Source organism: Gopherus evgoodei, chromosome 7 (assembly GCF_007399415.2).
Source record: "Gopherus evgoodei ecotype Sinaloan lineage chromosome 7, rGopEvg1_v1.p, whole genome shotgun sequence".
In the NCBI taxonomy this organism is placed as follows: domain Eukaryota; kingdom Metazoa; phylum Chordata; order Testudines; family Testudinidae; genus Gopherus; species Gopherus evgoodei.
The window spans coordinates 19,603,526-19,625,066 of NC_044328.1; the positions used below are offsets into that span (position 1 = coordinate 19,603,526).

The 21,541-nt window shown below is 41.5% G+C and overlaps 1 protein-coding gene across 1 annotated transcript in view; it reads left to right on the forward strand.

Moving 5' to 3' along the window:
- The window catches only part of BTBD16 (BTB domain containing 16), a 42,691-nt gene that overhangs the window by 2,949 nt on the left and 18,201 nt on the right, over window positions 1-21,541 (forward strand). The window contains exons 3-11 of the mRNA XM_030569233.1: window positions 40-199; window positions 5,237-5,355; window positions 5,461-5,545; window positions 5,699-5,842; window positions 6,450-6,575; window positions 8,977-9,091; window positions 15,261-15,330; window positions 15,975-16,105; window positions 18,154-18,273. Of these exons, the coding sequence (XP_030425093.1) occupies window positions 40-199; window positions 5,237-5,355; window positions 5,461-5,545; window positions 5,699-5,842; window positions 6,450-6,575; window positions 8,977-9,091; window positions 15,261-15,330; window positions 15,975-16,105; window positions 18,154-18,273 (1,070 nt within the window). The remainder of the gene's footprint in view (window positions 1-39; window positions 200-5,236; window positions 5,356-5,460; window positions 5,546-5,698; window positions 5,843-6,449; window positions 6,576-8,976; window positions 9,092-15,260; window positions 15,331-15,974; window positions 16,106-18,153; window positions 18,274-21,541) is intronic.

The following is a 21,541-nucleotide window of genomic DNA, read 5'->3' on the forward strand; positions in this document are numbered from 1 at the left end:
AACACATATTACAAAGATTTATCAATATGTTTGTTTAAGGCTCCATTGCCGTTGAGACAACGTTACTTCCGCATACAAGCTGGTTTCACCAATCGCTGGCAGTTCCCTTACGGCCTAAGCTGTGATCTCTTAGGAACTGCGCAAGCTAATAAGGCTTTCAGAGTCTGCCTCAACGAGACCCTGAAGAAGATAATGACAGGTAGGGAGATAGCAGAAAGCATGATTTGCTATTTTTCAGACATTTTAAGTAGAAATGCACCCACAAGAAAATCTCCTCTCCAAACACTCCTGAACTTTGGGTAAGTTTGGATTTAAAGTTAGAGCTGCCCCCACCCCCATCTGAAACCCACGGCAACTGGGTGCCCCTTGCTACTTAGGGAAAATCCATTTGATTAACCACCACCTTCAGATCTAGTCTGTTATTGTAGGGATGAATAGATGGCTGTTACTTCCCCTGCTAGATGTTTGGAACCAGCCAATAGATCCCTTCTCCTTCTTTGGATGTTCAGGATTGGCCAGTAAACTTATTGCTAGAGCTGAGCAATTGGCATAATGTCTTTGACATACCAGCTGGTGCACATTTCCCTCCCCAGTTTCTGTAGGGCTGTTCTTCCGGAGGCAGATGGCTTGCTTACGCTCCCATTCTGTTCCCTGTGTGGCAGCCACCCAGCAGGCTATCAATTGCTAGGCAGTACAGCTGTCCCTCCGCCCACTGCTTTGTGCTGCTCTGGTTCTCTGCCTTGGAGCTGCTTGCCGGAGCCTCCTGATTGCTGAGCGGTGCGGGGGAGGGGAAAGAGCAACTAATATCAGTGTGTCCTCCTCCCCACTGCTCCTGCCACCTGCTCACCCCATATCTATAGAGCAGGTGGGGCTCAGGACAAATGGAGCTTGCAGGCAGCTGTTCTCTCAACTTCCTGATCTACTTAAAAAGGCAATGTGAGGTCAGAGTACTTAAAAGGGCAATGAACAGCTCTCTCTCACACACACACAGGGTGTGTCTCTGTTCCCGCTGCCATACTGTCTCCCCTCCCTCCATTTGTGCTGCCTTGTAGAGTGTGAGGCTACATTAACAACAGTGTGTTAACCCTTGAGGGCTCAGCAGAGTGCTAGTTCATCATTTATCAGTAAGGCATTCCCTGGGAAATATCCCTCCCTCTTCCACCCTCTGACTCCACCACCCCAACCTAGCTTCACAGTCGTCATTGTTGTGTACAGTATTAAACTGTTTGTTTAAAACGTATACTGTGTATACATATATATAATATAGTCTGTTGTTTGTGAAAAAAATTTCCCTTGAACCTACCCCTCCCCATTTACATTAATTCTTATGGGGAAATTGGATTCGCTTGAAGTTGTGGAGCTGTTAACTAAGGTTTGTAACCTGTCCTTTAAATTGGCTTCGGTACCCAATGACTGGAAGTTAGCTAATGTAATGCCAATATTTAAAAAGGGCTCTAGAGGTGATCCCAGCAATTACAGCCCGGTAAGTCTAACATCGGTACCGGGCAAATTAGTCGAAACAATAGTTAAGAATAAAATTGTCAGACACATAGAAAAACATAAACATAAACTGTTGAGCAATAGTCAACATAGTTTCTGTAAAGGGAAATCGTGTCTTACTAATCTATTAGAGTTCTTTGAAGGGGTCAACAAACATGTGGACAAGGGGGACCCAGTGGACATAGTGTACTTAGATTTCCAGAAAGCCTTTGACAAGGTCCCTCACCAAAGGCTCTTACGTAAATTAAGCTGTCATGGGATAAAAGGGAAGGTCCTTTCATGGATTGAGAACTGGCTAAAAGACAGGGAACAAAGGGTAGGAATTAATGGTAAATTCTCAGAATGGAGAGGGATAACTAGTGGTGTTCCCCAAGGGTCAGTCCTAGGACAATTCTATTCAATTTATTCATAAATGTTCTGGAGAAAGGGGTAAACAGTGAGCTGGCAAAGTTTGCAGATGATACTAAACTACTCAAGATAGTTAAGACCAAAGCAGATTGTGAAGAACTTCAAAAAGATCTCACAAGACTAAGTGATTGGGCAACAAAATGGCAAATGAAATTTAATGTGGATAAATGTAAAGTAATGCACATTGGAAAAAATAACCCCAACTATACATACAATATGATGGGGCTAATTTAGCTACAATGAGTCAGGAAAAAGATCTTGGTGTCATCTATCAGAGGGTAGCCGTGTTAGTCTGGATCTGTAAAAGCAGCAAAGAATCCTGTGGCACCTTATAGACTAACAGACGTTTTGGAGCATGAGCTTTCGTGGGTGAATACCCACTTCCTCAGATGCATGCATGCATCTGAGGAAGTGGGTATTCACCCACGAAAGCTCATGCTCCAAAACGTCTGTTAGTCTATAAGGTGCCACAGGATTCTTTGCTGCTTCTTGGTGTCATCGTGGATAGTTCTCTGAAGATGTCCACTCAGTGTGCAGAGGCGGTCAAAAAAGCAAACAAGATGTTAGGAATCGTTAAAAAGTGGATAGAGAATAAGACTGAGAATATATTATTACCCTTATATAAATCCATGGTAAGCCCACATCTCGAATATTGTGTACAGATGTGGTCTCCTCACCTCAAAAAAGATATTCTGGCACTAGAAAAGGTTCAGAAAAGGGCAACTAAAATGATTAGGGGTTTGGAGAGGGTCCCATATGAGGAAAGATTAAAGAGGCTAGGCCTCTTCAGCTTGGAAAAGAGGAGACTAAGGGGGGATATGATAGAGATATATAAAATCATGAGTGATGTTGAGAAAGTGGATAAGGAAAAGTTATTTACTTATTCCCATAATACAAGAACTAGGGGTCACCAAATGAAATTAATAGGTAGCAGGTTTAAAACAAATAAAAGGAAGTTCTTCACGCAGCGCACAGTCAACTTGTGGAACTCCTTACCTGAGGAGGTTGTGAAGGCTGGGACTATAACATTGTTTAAAAGGGAACTGGATAAATTCATGGTGGCTAAGTCCATAAATGGCTATTAGCCAGGAAGGGTAAAGAATGGTGTCCCTAGCCTCTGTTTATCAGAGGATGGAGATGGATGGCAGGAGAGAGATCACTTGATCATTGCCTGTTAGCTTCACTCCGTCTGGGACACCTGGCATTGGCCACTGTCGGTAGACAATACTGATCTGACCCGGTACGGCCGTTCTTATGTTCTTATGCTTAACATCATTTTGCTTAAAGTCACATTTTTCAGGAACATAACTACACTGTTAAGTGAGGAGTTACTGTACATGAGAGTCTCAGCTTTCATTAAAAAAATAAGTTTCTAACTCTTGTGGTTGCAAGGAAGAGCTTGGAAATGTGACCTAGTGTACTGTAAAAACTCAAAAACCAGAAATCAAAGACCCACCCCCCAATTTATTTATTTTTTTAATCTTTCTTAAAATAAAAAAAAAGCCAGTCGTTCTTTTTGGAACGGACTTCATTTTTGAATCTGTGGCATTGGCAATAGGACACAGAAATGCTGCTGCCGTCCCTTTAAACATTAAAATATTTAGGAGCAAACACATGAGATAGTAGACAGATCTAACAACGGCCTTTGGGAGCATTCACATACTCAACAGCAGCAAAAGAGCCTGGCAAAGCATTTCTGGTTTTTGCTGCTGCAGAACAAGGAAGTGACCCACAGTCAAGAGGGAGCTTTGGGTGGTGCGTTGGTTGAGCACCTCAGAAACTCATAGAGGTTCCAGTTCTGGGTGAAAATTTTTTTTTTGTGAGGATGGAGATCTGTGTTGGTATCTGAACCACTATCCCAACCCTTGTCACAGCTGTCTTTCATCACATTGCCATGCGTTTGAACAAGTCTTTTAAGGGTCCTTTCCTAAAAGATTATCAATGCATTTAGGTGAAGCTACTATTAACCTGTAGGTCCACAAAAAGGCCTAATCCCTGGCAAAACTAAAACTACAGGTACAATTCGCACCAGAGACATGGGTTTTCAGCTATAAGTTGTTCAACGCAGAGAGGATTTAGTTATCTAAAAATACAGTGGTAAATAGTACTTTGTATTTTACAATGCTTTACATAGCAATGAACTTAGCCACACAATACACCTCTGAGGTTCGGCAAGAATGGTGGCAAAGCTGCAGCTGCCTAAAACTCCACAGTTACAACTCTCCATCACAGTATCACTAATTGGAACTATACAGTGGAAACAGGAATAGAACTCTCATCTTCCTGCCCCAAAATCACAGGCTTCAGGCTTCTGAGATAAGAAGAACTCTGACAGCTGTTAGGGTTATTAGCCGTTCTGATTCTATCCAGCAGAGGGCAACTGTATACCTACTAGAGCTGGTTGGGGAATTTCAAAAAGTTTGAATTTCTACTGAAAAACACAAGATTTTTGATGGGTTGTTTTTTTTCAGTTTTACAATTGTGCTCTATGGCCAGTTAATTAGATCATTATTCCCATTTCATTATGGGGAAACTGAGGCAAGGACAGATTTACACTCCGGTTTGGCAAAGCTCTTACGCAATGCAAAGTCCTATTTAACAATGCACTTTAAGCATGTCCTTCACTTTAGATACATTTTTAAATCCCACTGAAGTCAATGGGCTTTAATCCTGGGTTTAAAATTAAGATGGGGTTTAAATGCTTTGCTGAATCAAGGCCTAAGTGATTTGCCTAAGATCAGCCAAAGATGTGTATAGCAGAACTGGGAATTGAACTCAACAACTCATACTCCTGCCTTAGCCATCCTCACCCCAAGAATTCCCTCTGTCAGTCTTTTCTTGCTTTACTGCAGATATTTTTGCTTTACTGCAGATACTGCTCTTTATTTTATTATTTGTATTACCACAGCACGTATTATTTGTATTACCTCATCACGCTGTATTTGAATTCTGACAATATAGTAAAGTATTATTTTCCTCTGTGAATGATGTGAAAATTGTAAAGAGCCTGTAATTGTGAATCAAGAACTCAACCCTTTGAGTTCTTAAGTGACAACATGATCAATCCAACTATTTTTCCAGAGTGGAAAAAAAGTCTTGTTTTGCTAAACTGACATTGCCTAGGATTGTCCTAACCAACATACATTGCCAAAGAAGGGTGCCAGTTCTGCTGGGGAGGAAATGTCTCATTCTTTGTGTATTACATTGAAGCATGAAATATTTATTGGCTGCCAAAGTGAGTTGTGTAGCAAAGTATTCTGGAATGTGTACTGTGAATACAATACCGCAAGTCCCATAATAAGGAAATGTGCTTTCCTTAATTCTTCAGCTGACACACCTGTGTCCCTGTCTGATGAACCAAAGATTCAGACATCGAATGTAGAATTTGAAACACAAGGCCATTCGTCATGTTTATTGCCACTATCTCAGAAGGGCAATGAGTTGGAGAGGTAACAAATGTTTCTTACATCTTTTTATTCTAGCCAAAAAAAAAAAATTAAAAGGAGGAATAAGTATAAATGTATTTAATGTTGGCTTTGCCTCAACTTCTCTTCTTTGAGGGTACACTCCAATCAAGCCTACACAAATGAAGTTATCTTTTCCTACACGCAGAAGATGACAGAAGATATGGAACCAGGTGAGGTCATTTCAGATGAATACGGTCACAGAAATAATGATCTGAATAAAAAATTCTACATGGAATTACTCAACATTCTCACTGGTATAACTGGGATCAGAATCTGAATTGTAACACAAGTGTTATAATTACCCAACTATTCTGTCTCTTTAGATGTGGCCTTGGAGTGCCTGGGCTTCTTATGGGAGCTTCATCGTATCTATTTATTTAAATCCAAGACACTGTCACAACTTTTAATTTCTGCAGTGGAGCCAATGAACGTAAATGATTTGAAAAGCCAGCACAAAAGCAAAAAAGGTATTCTTAGTAGTGCCTAATGAAAAAAATTGAGAAGTCTTGTGGTGTTGTCTCCGAGAAGAGAAGATTAATAGGAAATCAAGTTGGTTTTAATCTCCTATAATTAAGGTTTGGTTCTTTCAAGGAGAATGCCCAGTTATCAGTCAATACAGTTTGTTACATGGATCTGTCCTGATTTCTGAGTGCTCCTTAGGGGTTGGACTTTTGGGTAAATTCCTCTACAGGAGGAAAATGAGTGGACACAGACTCATGATAGATTTTCCTAGTCTGTTCTGCATGGCAATAAGAACATGGGACCTAACCCATAGTCCACTGAAGTCAATGGAAACATTGTAGAGCTTATGGCCACTATCTCCTTAACCTGACTGCCAGGAGGACAGCTCAGTTTCCATGTTCTGTTGGCTTCTCTGTTGAGATTGCCAAAGAAGGGTGCCAGTTCTACTGGGGAGGAAATGTGTCATTCTTTGTGTATTACACTGAAGCATGAAATATTTATTGGCTGCCAAAGTGAGTTGTGTAGCAAAGTATTCTGGAATGTGTACTGTGAATACAATACCTCAAGTCCCATATGAAATCTTCACGTATATACAAACTTGTTTCTTGGCAGAAGGTAAACACAATAAACAGTCCAACCCAGCTGCTCAGAAAACTAAGGCACTCAGCAAAGAGAAGTCAAAAATGAAAAAGATCACCATTTCATTGGATGTTCAGGACCCAGAAGTCACTAGAATTGGTAATGTAGAGATGGCAAATTGTCTTTTAGATAGTGACTATCATCACAAATGCAAACTGGATATTTCACTGCATCCATGACGTTCCTACATCAAATTAAGTCTTTGTGCTCTATGGGAGACAAAAATAAAACCTAGACAGATTTCTTATTCGGACACTTCAGAAATGTCAATATAAAGAAGCATTTGTTATTTTGTTATAATGTTTGTTATTAGGAAGATTTCTGATGCTGACATTTGGCCCATTGATGAGGACACATATGAGAATGGAACACAGACACAGGGATAGAACTTAAAGTGGCAGAAAATACCTTTTTCAATTTTAACTTTAATGGGGTAGCAGGGAACAGGGATGGGCTAACCTCCTTCCCGCACGTGCCAGGCAGTTACTTGGGTCCAGTAGAGTGTTAAATGGCCTAATTTCAATTAACCAAAATTCAAGATTGGTCCCCTTCAGACTAACTGCTGGGATTATGCCCACCTCAGATCCTCTCACCCCTCCTCCCATGAGCGGGAGTGAGGATGCACATGAAGGGACCTCAGTATAAGAAGACGTATGGTCACCCATTCTGCCTTGAGGCGAATAGTGTTCACCAACCATATCCTGGCTCCCTCACTCCTGTTTACCTCTGGGAACTGGCCCCTTTCAGCCTCTTACTTACACTGTGCACTGGCCACAAGTTGCAACACAACTACAAACTCCACTAATACATACACAGCTCCTAAATTCCAGTCCTTACCCCTTATTAAACTAAAACTAGGCCTCTGGGAAGCTGCAAGGAAGGCAAAAAAACCTCATCTGCACCTTTGCCCATCATACCCTGAAGGGAAAACTCCTGCCCAATCCTAAACCTGGTGATCAGTCAGCCTGCATCTTGGAAATGCAGTTCGAATTACAGGGCCGCCCAGAGAGGGGGGGCAAGAGGGGCAATTTGCCCCAGGTCCAGGGCTCCGCAGGGGCCCCCACAAGTTTTTCTCTTGCAGCGGGGAAAACTTTTGCGGGGCCAGGCCCTGGAGCTTCTTCCACTCCTGGTCTTTGCCGGCGGGGGGGTCCTTCCGCTCCAGGGCGGAAGGACCCCCACCAGTGAATTACCGCCGAAGCGGGACCTGCCGCTGAAGTGCAATCCGGTCTTCGGCGGTAATTCGGTGGTGGGAGGCCCTTCCGTTCCGGGACCCACTGCCGAAGTGCCCCGAAGACCCGCGGCGGGGGCCCCCCCGCCACCAAACAGGGCCAACTCTAGACATTTCACCGCGCAGGGGGCGCCCTGCCGCTTGCCAGTCCCGTGGCTCCGGTGGACCTCCTGCAGGCACGCCTGCGGATGCTCCACCGGAGCCGCGGGCCCAGTGGACCCTCCGCAGGCACGCCTGCAGGAGGTCCACCAGAGCCGCCTGCCGCCGATGGCCCCAGGCCCCTGGAATCCTCTGGGCGGCCCTGTCAAATTACACCTCCATTATAGGGCAGAGAGGACAGGGCATCAACCATAGTAGAATTGTTGCTATATGGCTTGTGGACTTCATATAGAGCAAAAAAAAATGTAGGCTAGGAGAGAGAACCAACTCTTCACTTCCCACCCTCCACCGAGCTAATATGTGACTGGGAGAGGTGGAGAAATCTCTGTGCTTCCCTTGCTCCACTCCCTGCCTAGGCACAATCTCCGTGTGCATTCTGGTTGTGGCTCTGATAAAGCCCCTTCTCCTCCTCTCAGTACCCCAGGGCTTGTCTATCCCCTGCCATCAGATCAGACATGCTCCTTGTTGAGCCATGGAGTGAGAGTGGCATTTTATATGCTAGCAGTCAAACTCACCCCTGTGCAGAGGGCCAGCATAAGGACAATCCACCACTTAAATCCCATTTAAGCAGGGGCAGGACATAGGTTTGTACTAGCCCAATGCACAGGAGTTAATTTTATCACAGAGCAGCCTATTCTTATTTTATAGCCTAGATCTCACTTATTTGCAGTTATGTGAGGAAACCATGCAAAACATCCCTCTCAGGAAGGGCAGCCGGGTTATGACATTTATTTGCTGAAAAATTCAAAGGACTTTTTTTCAGTATCTTCCTCTAATGGTCTTGACACTGGTGTTTCTGGGACTTTTCCCTGGTGTTTCTGAGACTTTTCACCGTTCAGAGGGTGTCTTCTGGGCACTGCCAGATTCTTAGGTTGTGGTTGCAAGCCCAGGGTTAGTCTCTGAGCATTAACTGAACTGAGCATGTAGCTAACAGCAAGGCTTTGTCTAAACTGGGACTTGTCCCCACCATGTGGTCTCAGCTAGTAATTCACTATCAATGCTGTACAGGAGATGCTCCATCTACTTTGTGCTGCAGCCGACCTATTTTAAGGGAAATCACAACCTAATGCTGAAGGTTTTCTTGTTTGTTTCTTTGTATATTGCATTGTGAAGCCTTTGCTATAGCACTCAAGAATTTATACAGTACTGAACCAGAGGTGGAAGAGGGTGATGTTTTGGGAGTCCTGGCAGTTGCATCGGTGCTGCAGTTCCCTAGTCTCTTCCAAAAGTAAGTAAACTTTGTGCCACTGTAAGATGCTGGTTGTGTGATGCTGTGTGATTTTTTTTTCTTTATGTCAAGTGGAAGAGGCCTGTGCTTTTGGAACTGAAGGATTAGGGTTCTAGGCATAGTTGCCTAAGTGATTGTGATTTATAGGATCACTGCATCTGCTGCCTGTAACATATGGGTTATTTGTAACACAACACCTACAATATACATTCTCCTAGCAGCCTTGCGACCAGCCTGTTAACATACACAAATGTACACAAATCTGCATCAGAAAGTGGCTGAATCTTCAGAGTAGAAGAGGAATGCCTGGCTAACCCTAAATACTGGTAATTTTATAAAGAGAAAATAAATGGCCACTTCTTTCTGACATGGCTATATTAGTACATGGATAGCTGTGATAGATTAAGTGTAGAATAGCTGATCCTATAGCTATTGAGAACTCTTCTGTATACAGTGGCTGGCAGCCCTTTGTCAGGGCAGGTAGTTCACAACCTCTCATTAGATGTCACATTGAGTTCTGTATCCTCTTCCTCCTGAAAACCCCAAGAAGCACCAGAGTCTCTGAGGGAGTTCAGCACACTCAGCTCAGCTATCTTCCCTTTTGCACTTTGATAAAGAAAGAAAAGTCCTCCAAATATATTTAGTGCTCCTATTCTACCATATTGCTTTAGTTCTCTCATAATCAGTTTATTCACCTGTACCTTGCATTTAAAAACCTATGAGCTTTATTTCTGATATAACTCTTTGCTCCACTAGAGGGTCAAGTCCTAGACTCTTCTCAGTGTGTAGGGACTTAAGGTATTTTGTATAATGTGTGCTGAGTGGGCTAGCTGTCCTGCTAGTACTTCCTTATATTATCTAGCAAAGGTCTTGCTAAGGAAACCTGAGTCTGGCGTCTTTCCTGTAACCTGAATGAAAATATGGCAGTAAAAATGTAGATGCCATCACCTGGAAAACTGCCTTTCTCTAACATGCTGAACATGTTTCATCATTTTAAAGTGCAAAATGAGGTGGGCACAGTCCTTTTTATATGGCAGGACAGAGTACATCAGAAAGCATCGAGAGGAATTAATAATGTGTTTTATTGGCCAGTCACTGACACTATGCCAGATTGCAAACCATAACAGTTAATGCTGGTACTTGATGCTGAGGCGGCAACCCTAGCAGAAGATGATCAGTGCTACAGGAAAGGACCAAATGAAAACTGATTTCAACCACACCAGCTATATTGGAATGACCTAGTTCCCAGGAAGAACTTTGGCCGTGTAGTGGCTTAACAATAAAATACAGCAAATAAATTCTCTTGCTGTAACTGGAATTGGCACATGTCAGTAGAATCAGAAATGTGCTAGCAGGGGTTCTCATAACATGTTTTTTGGTGGCCTCAAAGTGCAGCCACCAACTCTTGCTGGTGGCTGCTCTGACAATTTTTCCTAAAATACTTAATTAATTTCAGGAAAAACAAATACATATGCACATATCCATGTCCAAATCATTATAATTTAATTATGTAGGAGTTTTTTGCAGACTTAGTTATAAAAATAATGTACAGTTGTCTCTAATCTTTACTGGACCTAAACAGAATAAAAACACAAATAATGTGCTTTGCATGTTTTGGTTTTTTTGGTTGATTTTTTAAAAAAAATTGCTAGCTAGTAAGTCTGCTACTGTGAAAAGTGATATTTGTATATGAGTTAATGTCACTTTTCACAGCAGACTTACTCATCCCCAGCAAGCTGGGGGACAAATTAAACCCCTGGATGGGGCAGTGGATAAGGAGGGCCAGGGGCAATGTGGGACTGGATTAGGGCTGGAAGAGGTAGCAAGACTCAGGGCGATGTGGAAGGTGAGTCTGGGGCTGGATCCTGGGGTCCTGCTGCATGGCTGGGGGCTGGAGGAGGCATCAGAGCCCAGAGGTCACGTGGGGAATGAGCCTGGGGCCAGAGCCCAAAGCCCCGCTGCTCGGAGATGAAGCCCGCTGCCGCATGGCCAGAGCCTGCCACCCACCACCCCAGGGCTCTAGCCCAAAGCCCAAGCCTCACCACCCCCAGGAAGGTGGGGAACTCACACTGGTGGCCTGCTCTTACAGTGTTTGTGGCTCCAGAAGAGGCAGGGACCAACCCCCACTGGCGGCCCCAGGGGAGGGGCCACTGCTTCCCGCCACCCCTCCCCAGTCACCAGCAGCAGGCTATCGCCACAAGAAAAGCATGCAGCCATGGTAGCTGCCTTTGAGAAATGCTGGGTTAGGGTAACCATTCTGATTAGCAGAGACTGATGGGCATGCACTGTGCTATCTCACTCTTATGAGTTTATGAATTGCTTTTAAAACAGCAGTATGCAAAACAACAAATTAAAACTCCCAGAAAGGTAAAATCATCTTGTTTATAGCAGGGGAAGCAGCATACAAAGAATAACACAGCAGGGCATTTATGCCAGCAAAAACCAATTTATACCTCTCAACCAGAGAGACTAGGCTTGCAGGCAGCAACAGCTGTGTCAGTCATTCATACGCTCATTGTTCAGAACCCTTGAAATACTTTGTGCTGGAACTGTTCCCTAGCAATAGTCCCCAATAAAGAGCTACACAGATGAAGCTACACATCAGTAAATCATCAAAACTTTGCACAGTAATGAGCAGAAAAAAAAATAATAGAAAACATGAAAAATACTGTAACAGTGTTTTCCCCTCTTGATATTTTACGTCCATGACTAACATGAATCCAATATTCTTGTGTCCAAACATTGGAGACTTCTTGACCATTGTGAAAGTTTCTTAAATAACAAATGAAAATCCCCTGCATCTCCTCAGTCTTTTCTATAAGTTGTATCTACCCCCCAAAAGGAAGATGTTCTCTAAGGACCTGATCCAAAGCCCAGTGATATCAGATTTATTGATTTCAATAGACTCTGCATCAGGTCCTAAATCATGTAACCGATTACTTCGATAAATCTTCAGATCTTCAGTTTATTGTAATTCGTATTCTTTGCAACCAATAATAGTTAGATTAAGAATTAACCATGTTTTCTTGTCTTTCTTTTTGTATGTGTAGCTGAAATAGTGTAAGCCATTTTGTAAAACTGTAGTCTAGGCTACCTAAGATTGATACATCTGTAGCCCAGCTGGGCTAACGTTCTTATACTTGTCCACACTATTCAGGTTAAACATGCTAGTCCATGTTAGCATTTACACCTGGTTGTAGCTAGCATAGAATAGACAGGGCCACAGTTAGTTGCTATCATGCATGTATGTTTGCTATTGGTTTCCCTGGGGGTTTTACTTAAGATTCAAATTATAATGCTAGTTGAATTATACTAGCACTTCTGTATAGTAGAGTATAAAACTGCTGTTTACCGTTGCCAATGAGCCTGCTGGCATAAGGGTATTTTGTGCTGCCCGTAGCCCACTTTCTACGAACAGTTGATTTTACTTCTCAGTGGCTATATTTTTAGCCTCTTGCATGAGCATCCTTAGGGTGAGAGGATGGAAAAATATGTGGTTGTCACCCTGCGGAAGCACAAAACAACACCCTTGATCTGCCAACAGACATGAAGTGAATCATCCATTGGTTTGTTATTTCACTGGAAAATGTTTTTACAATTGAATATTTTTTTCTTGAGTTGGCCAAGTGAGAAGTTCTTGGCAAAGGGCACTTGACCTCAGGAGCTATGAATAGATAAACTTATTTCTCACTGACCAAAAGGAGATAATTAATACCTCTCTTCTACCTCTATTCACCCTAACATTTGCCGTGAGATGTCTGAGCTAGAGGCAGAATTCTAAAAGTACAACAAAAAGGAGATGATGGACACTAATACTTAAAATACTAGATCAAAGTCACTCAACTGATGCCCAATTTTATGAATTGTTGAGCATCCTAAAGTCCCACTGATTTCAGCATTCGGCAGCATTTAGGATTGGTCTCTTGAGGGGACAAGGCAGACCCACAAATGGTACTCTGGTAATAGATGCTGAGGGGTGACTACTTTCTGAAAGCCTTTCTTTTGGGATTAGTAATGTAGACCACAACTGCTATAAGTTCTCTAAAGAAATAGAAAGGGGAAGCTTATTGGGAGAAATACTGGAGGCACTTTTATGTTGAGATGAATATTTACAAGTGAAAAACAAGAATCAGTTATTCCTCTGAGAGAAAAATATGCTTGCAAGCACACAAGGTATGTCTATACTGCAAGTGAAGGTGTGACTGTAACATGGATAGGCATACTACATGTTAGCCTTGGTATGTACTTAAGTGGCTAGTACATGCTGAGACCCAACCACATCTACATTACTATTGTTTCTCAGGATAGCTAGATTAAAGCTAGCTGGGTATGCCAACCTGTGCTATAATCACACCTTCACTTGCAGTGAAGATGTATCCTCAGAGATGTACGTGATGGACTCGCATTGTTGTGTTTGGTTGGACCAATCACAGCCCCTCTCTTTATGTCTTCACTGCAAGTGAAAGTATGATTGTAGCATGGATAGGCAGACTTATGTTCGCTTTAATGTAGCTAGCACTGGTAATAAATATAGCGTACACATCGTGGCATAGGCTTTAGCAAAGGCTAGCAACCAGAGTAAAAGTCATGTTTGATCAAAGCTACCATGGATATGCCTTACTTACAGACTCTAAGGTCACAAGGGACCATCATGATCATCTAGTCTGACCTCCTGCACACTGCAGGCCACAGATCCTCATCCACCCACTCCTATAGTAGACCCATTACCTCTGACTCAGTTACTGGAGTCCTCAAATCATTATTTAAAGGCTTCAAGTTACAAGAGAATCTGCTATTTTAGTATATTATCCGCAGAGACATTCACACACTACCAGTTTTGGATTGCTGATTGTTCTGTTTGGTTGGACCAATTACACTCCATCACTGATAGTGTGTGTGTGTGTGTGTGTGTGTGTGTGTGTGTCTTCACTGCAAATTAATGGATAGGCATAAATGTGCTCGCTTCAGCCTAATGTGACATGGGCTTCAGCATGTACTAACTGCATTGATACATGTCCAAGGAGCTTTTACTCCAATTGCTAGCCAGTGCTGAAGGCCAGGCCACCATGTGTCCACTATTATTACCTGTGCTAGTTAGATTAAAGCTAAACCTTCGCTTGCAGTGAAAACATACTTAGAGCTATACACACACTACCAGTGATGAACTCTGATTGCCCAACCAAACAGAACAATTTAGGTTATTACTATACTGCAAATGCATTTTTCTACCTTGTATAAATCCTGGTGAGACAGCTGGAATTTTTAGAGGGATTTCAGTGGGATCCAGACTTTGTCTTATGCATGTAAAACTACTTTGTAAAATGGGTACTTATTAAAGCACTTTACATATATTCCATATACTACATCTCCAACTCAGTCTTTCCAAAATAACTTCTCCCTTTTCCTCCTTAACCCACTGCTCTGTGTCCTCTCTGTAACAACAGATGATTCCACTATCGTCATCGTAGCTCAGATCACAACTCTAGTACATCCGTTGACTGTTCCCTTTCCCCGTGTGCAGTTCCTTGCTAAGTCTCGTCACTCCTTCCCCTTCAGTTTCACCAAAATCTCCTCTTCTCTCTGTCCCTGATTTTAAAAACCTTTATTAATGCTTTGCTCACCTCTAGTCTTCACTGTTGTAACCTTCTCCTTTCTTGTCTTCCCTCTCTTCATTCCAGTTTATCCAAAATGACAATGCATTCTTAGCCCTGTGCCTTCTATCATATAGCCCTTCCTGGGCTTGGAACAGTTTCTTGCTTCAGTTCACTAAGCCAATTTCCCCTAGAATCCTTTCTTCCTTCATTTTACAAACAGTCTCTCCTAGCTCTCCTTTCCCTGAACAACTGTCCATATTGTGTCTTGTGTGCAACTTCCTGTCTATCTTACATTATGAGTTCGGACTTGTTTTGTAAGAGCTGTTTAAATTTACCATGTAAATTATTACTGTTAAGGATGATAGAAAAGTATGATAAACTGATGGGAAAGATGATTAAACCAAGGCACAGAAAGGTTAAGTAAGTCCTCTAATGTTACAGTCCAACTTAGTGGCTCAATCAGGAGTAACTGGAATGTATTTTTCCTGGTCAGTGTTTTAAACCATACTCTCCTAATTATTAATGCTGTAATATTTTATATTTTACTTTTAAAACTAGTTCTTTCTTTGTACTAGGTGTGTGTCCGTTATGAAGAGTGGAATTTGCTCAGCCAATGTCTGTAGCTATTACTGTGCTGCTTGCAAGGTGAGCTAGAAATGCTCTGAAGTTCACTTGAGTAGCAAGGTTGCTTCAAGTTATATCTCAGACTTCCACAGAAAGTTCAAACTGTCTTAAAGGTTCTAGATTCCTATTAGTACATTCTTTCAGGTGTGCTGACTTGTTTGTAACACCATATGGGGTATTTATTTCCATTTATAATACATTACATTGCTATCAACAATCTGTGGGAATTATGATATGAAATATAACATCTAGTTTAGGTTGTTGCATCTAAATGTTAATGTTGAATAGTTCACCATCTAATTAATATTTTAATATTCCAGTGAACAACATGATCTGGGTTATGGAATGTTTTCCAAAAAGGATGTTTTTTCTTTGGCTTTTGAACTTTTAAAACAATTTCCATCTCAATTTGAAACAGGACAGATCCTAATAATTATGAGCAATATGGTAAAACAAATAAAATAAAAGTGTGAGAGAACATTAATTGAATGCATGGTGATATACAGACATATAGTTGAAGATTTAACAAGTCAGTGAAAAACCACATTTTATCCCAATCCTTTGCTTAGCTCTGTGTGTGAGCTTGAATACTACCAATTTTGACCACAAGGTGGTAGCCAGGGTTTATGCATTTCTTTCTATTCTCTCTCTTGGTGTTTCTTCAGTACAAACAGGAAACACTGGTAACAGACTGCGAAAGGTGGCTAGAGGTGAACCTGGTTCCTCAGCTTAGCTCTCAGATCCATCTACGGAAATTGCCACAAGAACTGCTACAGAAAGTGCTCAGATCTCCCAGGTCAGACTGATGTGCTGTTCATTGCTTTCTGGACATGCAAATATTCTTTACTCCCTATGGACACCCCACAATGAATACCTGTCCACAATGAATCAAGTACTCAGTGAACCTTTCTAATAAATATTACTTCATTGCCCTAACCTGTAAAGGAAAATACCTATTGAGCATGCAGTTCAAGATGATAACTAAGACTTCCCTTCAGATTTAAAAGCATTCTTACAGACTTGGAAATACTATGTTGTTGCACATAATATCTGCTATGTAGTGGTGTTTGTCGGAGAAAAATTATGATGGCCAAAACCAGAAAACTTCTGGTGAGGTTAATATTAGTTTCATTGCAAAACAACGTGTGGATTGGCAAAAAGGTTCAGAATATTAACAGACTGGAGTGCTAAACTCTTTGCTCCTAAGAACTCCTCTGTCTTATGTAGATAGGTATATTTCCCTTGTGTGTTGTTTCTCTGGACCAAAATCCCACCTAGTAATTGCTATTATGAAGAGAAGTGAGGAATAAAATCTAATGATTTTGCAACTGAAAATAAGCAAATAATGCCATAGTCTACTCATCATAGGGGACAAATTAGTGTTGATTTATGTGATAAAGAGCTTTCCATCTCCTAGCATGTATCTGTCCACAGAATATCTAATGATGGTTGGGTGCTCTATGTATGTGAATTGAGAAGATATCACTCCACTGCTTGGTGTCCCTAGGTTCAAGAGTGGCATGATTAATCAAAGATTCTCCTGTCCCTGTAACTTGGAACTCTCCTTTCTGTAATACTGGATTCCAGATGCATAGTTAGTGCTGTGTATGGAATACAGAATATGTATCCTTACTCCTCCTACAATACTTACCAGTCTCGCTTTAGCTTCCAAGACCTCTCTCCTATATTTCCCTAGATCTCTGGTGCTAACACACACCACAACTGTGGCTCATTCTCTACACCCTCTTCCAAATTGTCAGTCTTCCTTATCAGATCTGATACTCTTATGCCCAGTAGGCAAGTTATTTTGTGGTTCTCACGCTATGATGCCTCACAAAGCCAGCTATTTCTTTTTTCCTTCTAATGTTCAAATCATCTGCCACCACACCCTGCCCCTCCCTAATGCACAGGCACTTTATGCATAAAATAGAAACTAATTGCTTTCATGGAGGAAAAGATGTCTTAATAATTCAAGAAAGTAACAATTTCCCAATAACTGGAAGGATACAGTTGTGAATAGTATAATGTGATAGATATTTGATTTTAATAGGCGGGTCTGACTGAGCTATGCATTGAACAGGAACTTAGGTATTTTGTGTCCACTTGTGCTCTAGGGTGATTTAATTCTAGAATTCCAATAAAAAGGACAACTCAGAATACTGGGATCAGGAAGGAATTTGATCTGTTCCCTTTCCCCCCCGCCCCCCCCCCCCCACCTCCATGATATAGTACTGTCACACAAAGAGTGAAATTCACTTTTCTTTCATATGGCCTGAAGAAGTCAGCTTTACAGAGGGGAAGCATGCTAAGGAAATTGTAGGGGCAAATTCTGTTTTCTTAGCCTGTGAGAAATGTGTGAGTTTGATAGGCTGGAATAGTGCAACCCTTCTGCATGTGGCATTATGGACAGTCAGTCAGCCTGGCCCCATCACCATCTTTCACACTAACAATATGGGACTAGAGGGGAGACCCCCTCCCACTGGTAGACAAGATGTGAAAGATGACTTTAGGCTTAACTGTAATGGACCCAGGTTGAATGTCATCCAACAGTAAGTGAAGTATTTAAGTCTGATGCCTTACCTTTATGCTTCGGGCACTGACTACAATCTCATACTAGGAGCAGATAGGTCATTAGACTGATCTGCAGTAATTCTTATGCTGCAAAACTCAGTTTAAATGTGTATTGTTATTTTCCAAATAGCTCTAGAAACCTACTCTATAAATCCATTCCTGATGCTCTTCAGTTGTAATTTTAAGTAATCTCCGGCAATTATTCTTTTCCTTAGATGACAATACAAGCAATCCATACCAACCTGTTGTTCATGTATCATTTCTTCCTGGCAGGTTGTTTACATTCAATGAATTCCACCTCCTGAAAACAACTCTTTGTTGGACCTATCTACAGCTAAACCCAAGGGTTCAGATAATACCATCTCATGAAACAATCCTAATGTACTTTAGCAGGTAACAGAGTGAATATCTGAGTAAAAAGAAATCCTTTCAATCAACATTATGGTGGAACACAAACATTACTTGGTAATATGACTTCCTGTACCTCTTGGAATTAGTCCTTAAATAAGAATCTATTGCAGAATGCATATTTTCAATTAATCTTTAAATGTTGGGGCAAAAAAATGATAGAACTTTGTTTCTCATATGGTAGTTCTAGTACATACATACAGTTTACTTGGCATAGTGTCACAAACATGGTACTAGTCTTGTATAGGCAAATTATCTCAAGATCCAGAATTAATTACAATGTAACTTAAATCATATTTGAGGTCTATAAAAGTAATAAATGCTACAATAGTAATAATTCTAAATAATAATATTTAGAAAAAAGAAATAGTACAATTATGAACATGCACTGGAATATAATTGGCATGCTAAATTTTCTTTAAATACATCCTACTCATAATGAAGTATAATAGTCTGCAGTTACTATTAAAAAATGAACTGGCACACATTAACATTTTGTTCCTCGTACCCAGGCTTTTATGTTCTTTGTCATCAGAACTCAACTGTAATAAACCCTGATGTTACACTTACTTATAGGCTGTAAACATATATAACTAAACTGGTTGAAATCAATCTGTCAGTGGCACTGCTGCTAGAAGCTAAATTGGAACTCTGTTTATTTCTACCGTTGTGGTTTGCTGAATTGGTGTTTTGATTGACTATCATTAATGGATCTAGATTCACCCCTTCTGGTGTTAAGGGCTAGCAGGGGCAGCTATGCCTCAAGGAAGGTTGACTTTCAAGGGAGGGCAGGCAGCATGTAGTGTAATTATTAGCATTTTTCATGCAGCGATCTCAAAGCACTTTATAGAAGGGCAAGTAGCATTATTCCCATTTTACAAATGGGGAAACAGTGACATGGGGAGATTTGCCTGTGGTCACACAAGCCATGGATAACAACAGAGATATACTTATCTCCTGATTCCCCAGTCTGTGCCCTATCCAGTAGATCTCTCTGCCACACACTTCTATCGGGAGTCCACTAAGGGAGGGTTTGATGATGTATACCAACCCCACACTGGGTCTGAAGAGGTTAAGGGGAACCTGTGGGCGCAATCAGTCTCTCCCCGCTGCACCTGCAGTAGGTGTCAAGTTTGGAGGGAGGAGTTAAGAAGACTGACCCTGGCTCAGCTGGGCCCTTACCAGGGAGGAGAGCAGGTGCCTGGCTCTCACTCAGTAAGAGACCGAGGCAAAGGTCCAAGACAGGGCAAGATAGGAAGTAGTCTGGGAAGGCCTCCTGAATTCTGAACTAGGCTTCTCCTTGCTCTGGCTTGTGTTGGCCCTCAAGAGGCCATTAGCTGGAGCACAGTGTGTTCTGGCTACATGTCCCTTCCTCTCCTATCTCCTGGGCCACTTTTGATCTGCTTCCTGCAACAAAAACTCCATGGGGATCTGGTATAGAGCCATTAAGTCAATTCAGTGCTGGGTGGGGAACCCCCCTAGGGCAGGAGGATTCTGTGGGGCCCACAAGCATAGGACAGAACCTGGCCCTTTTTCCTTAGTTTGCTTGTGTTCTTGTTTAAAACCAGTGTGCTTAGGGTTTTTTTTTAAGATGATCCTCTTGAGACATTCTTTCCTATGAGTCATGAACACCATAAAGTAATTACTCTTTGGCTCAGAGTTGTATTCTCTTGCCTGGAATCAGCATTTTTGCAGTGAGAGATAGGAAATGAGCTGAAACTGTGGTTGATTTCATTATTTACTAGTTTGACCTAAGTGTTTGTGTAGAAATTAGTGGGTAATGCATGATTAAAATGACTCAAGGTGCTAAATCTGAAGTTTTTAATAAGCCAAGAGTTTTCTCTGTTATGTCACATACATTAATATATACATATATATTTTACTTTTAGCATAATTTTACATTTTATCAGGCCTATTTATTTGATTAATTTCAGGCTGAAACTGTATTCTGAGTGGATTTAAATGTAAATTTTGTATTTAAATCACTGTCTCATCATAGCATTCTTTATGCATTTGGATTTTTATGCTATGATCTGGCATAGCATATTGACATTTGACATTTTGAGAGAGAATATGATGTATTTATTGTAGTTTTAACATCAAATAATGCACATACAATAGTACTGGCACTAAGGGCTGTCAGGTTCTAATAAAAAAAATAGTTCTGGATCTCAGGAAGATCGAATGTGGCCAGACTTTGCAACCAAACCCCGGTGCAACAACAGGATTCAAAAACCAAGAAGCAGTAGGGAGACTTAGATCACAAGACCGTGAGAAAACATGCACAGGCCAAAAAAAAAAGGCTAAGAATAGCAGACGAGAAGAGCAATATGTAAAAACTTTCACATTAGCAGTGGTTTTTAGGGGGTATTCATTGTAGTAATTTGAAGATGCTTTATTATAGTTTCCACTGATAGTGGTAGGTACAGGTATTCTAGATGTTGTTATGCACATATTTGTATAGGTCCCAGTCCACCACATCCTATGTAAATATGAACTTCCACTGGTCAGTGGGACTCTGTGAGGTTATGATGTGCATCTCTTTGCAGGATCAGCATTATAGTTTCCATAACTGTTCCTCACCCTCTGTTCAGGGCAGCTCGGGTTAGTCTGGGACCTGATATATAACACTGACCCACCCACCTCCATTTTGCACCTACAAATAACTGCAGAATCATGAGCAGAGTTGATTGCAAGAAAAAATGATGCATCTCAGATGTCTCCTGATACGTATTCAGATCAGGATGTACTTATCCAACTACTGTCATTTACTCCTGCAGTTAATTTCATCCATGAATTTCTACCCTTAATTAGATACAAGTGCAAAATGGAATGCTGGTTTTAAAATCAGGCCCATGTTCGACATGCATTATTGTGACAGTACTATGCTAGCTGTAGCACCCTGGGCATTCAAGTTGCTGCAGCACAGAGAAAGCTGCAGACTTAATTGAAGCCAATGGGTTGTTTCTAGTGGGGATTACACTTGGTGGTAACTGCTGGGCTAATGAGACAATTAGCTCAGTAAAGGGGAGCGTATGGCCTTGTCTGTGCTAATGCTGTAAGACGATATAAGTTACACTTGTTATGTTACATCAGTTGATGGGAGAATGTTCTCCTGTTGACTTATCATGTCTTCACCAGACCTGCTAAATAGATGCCACTGCAGTGGCACCGATTTAGCCCACAGTGGATTAGCCCTATGTAATCATGAGGAATAGGAAGTAAGGAGCAGCTCAGAGGGTTAGCTTGGGTG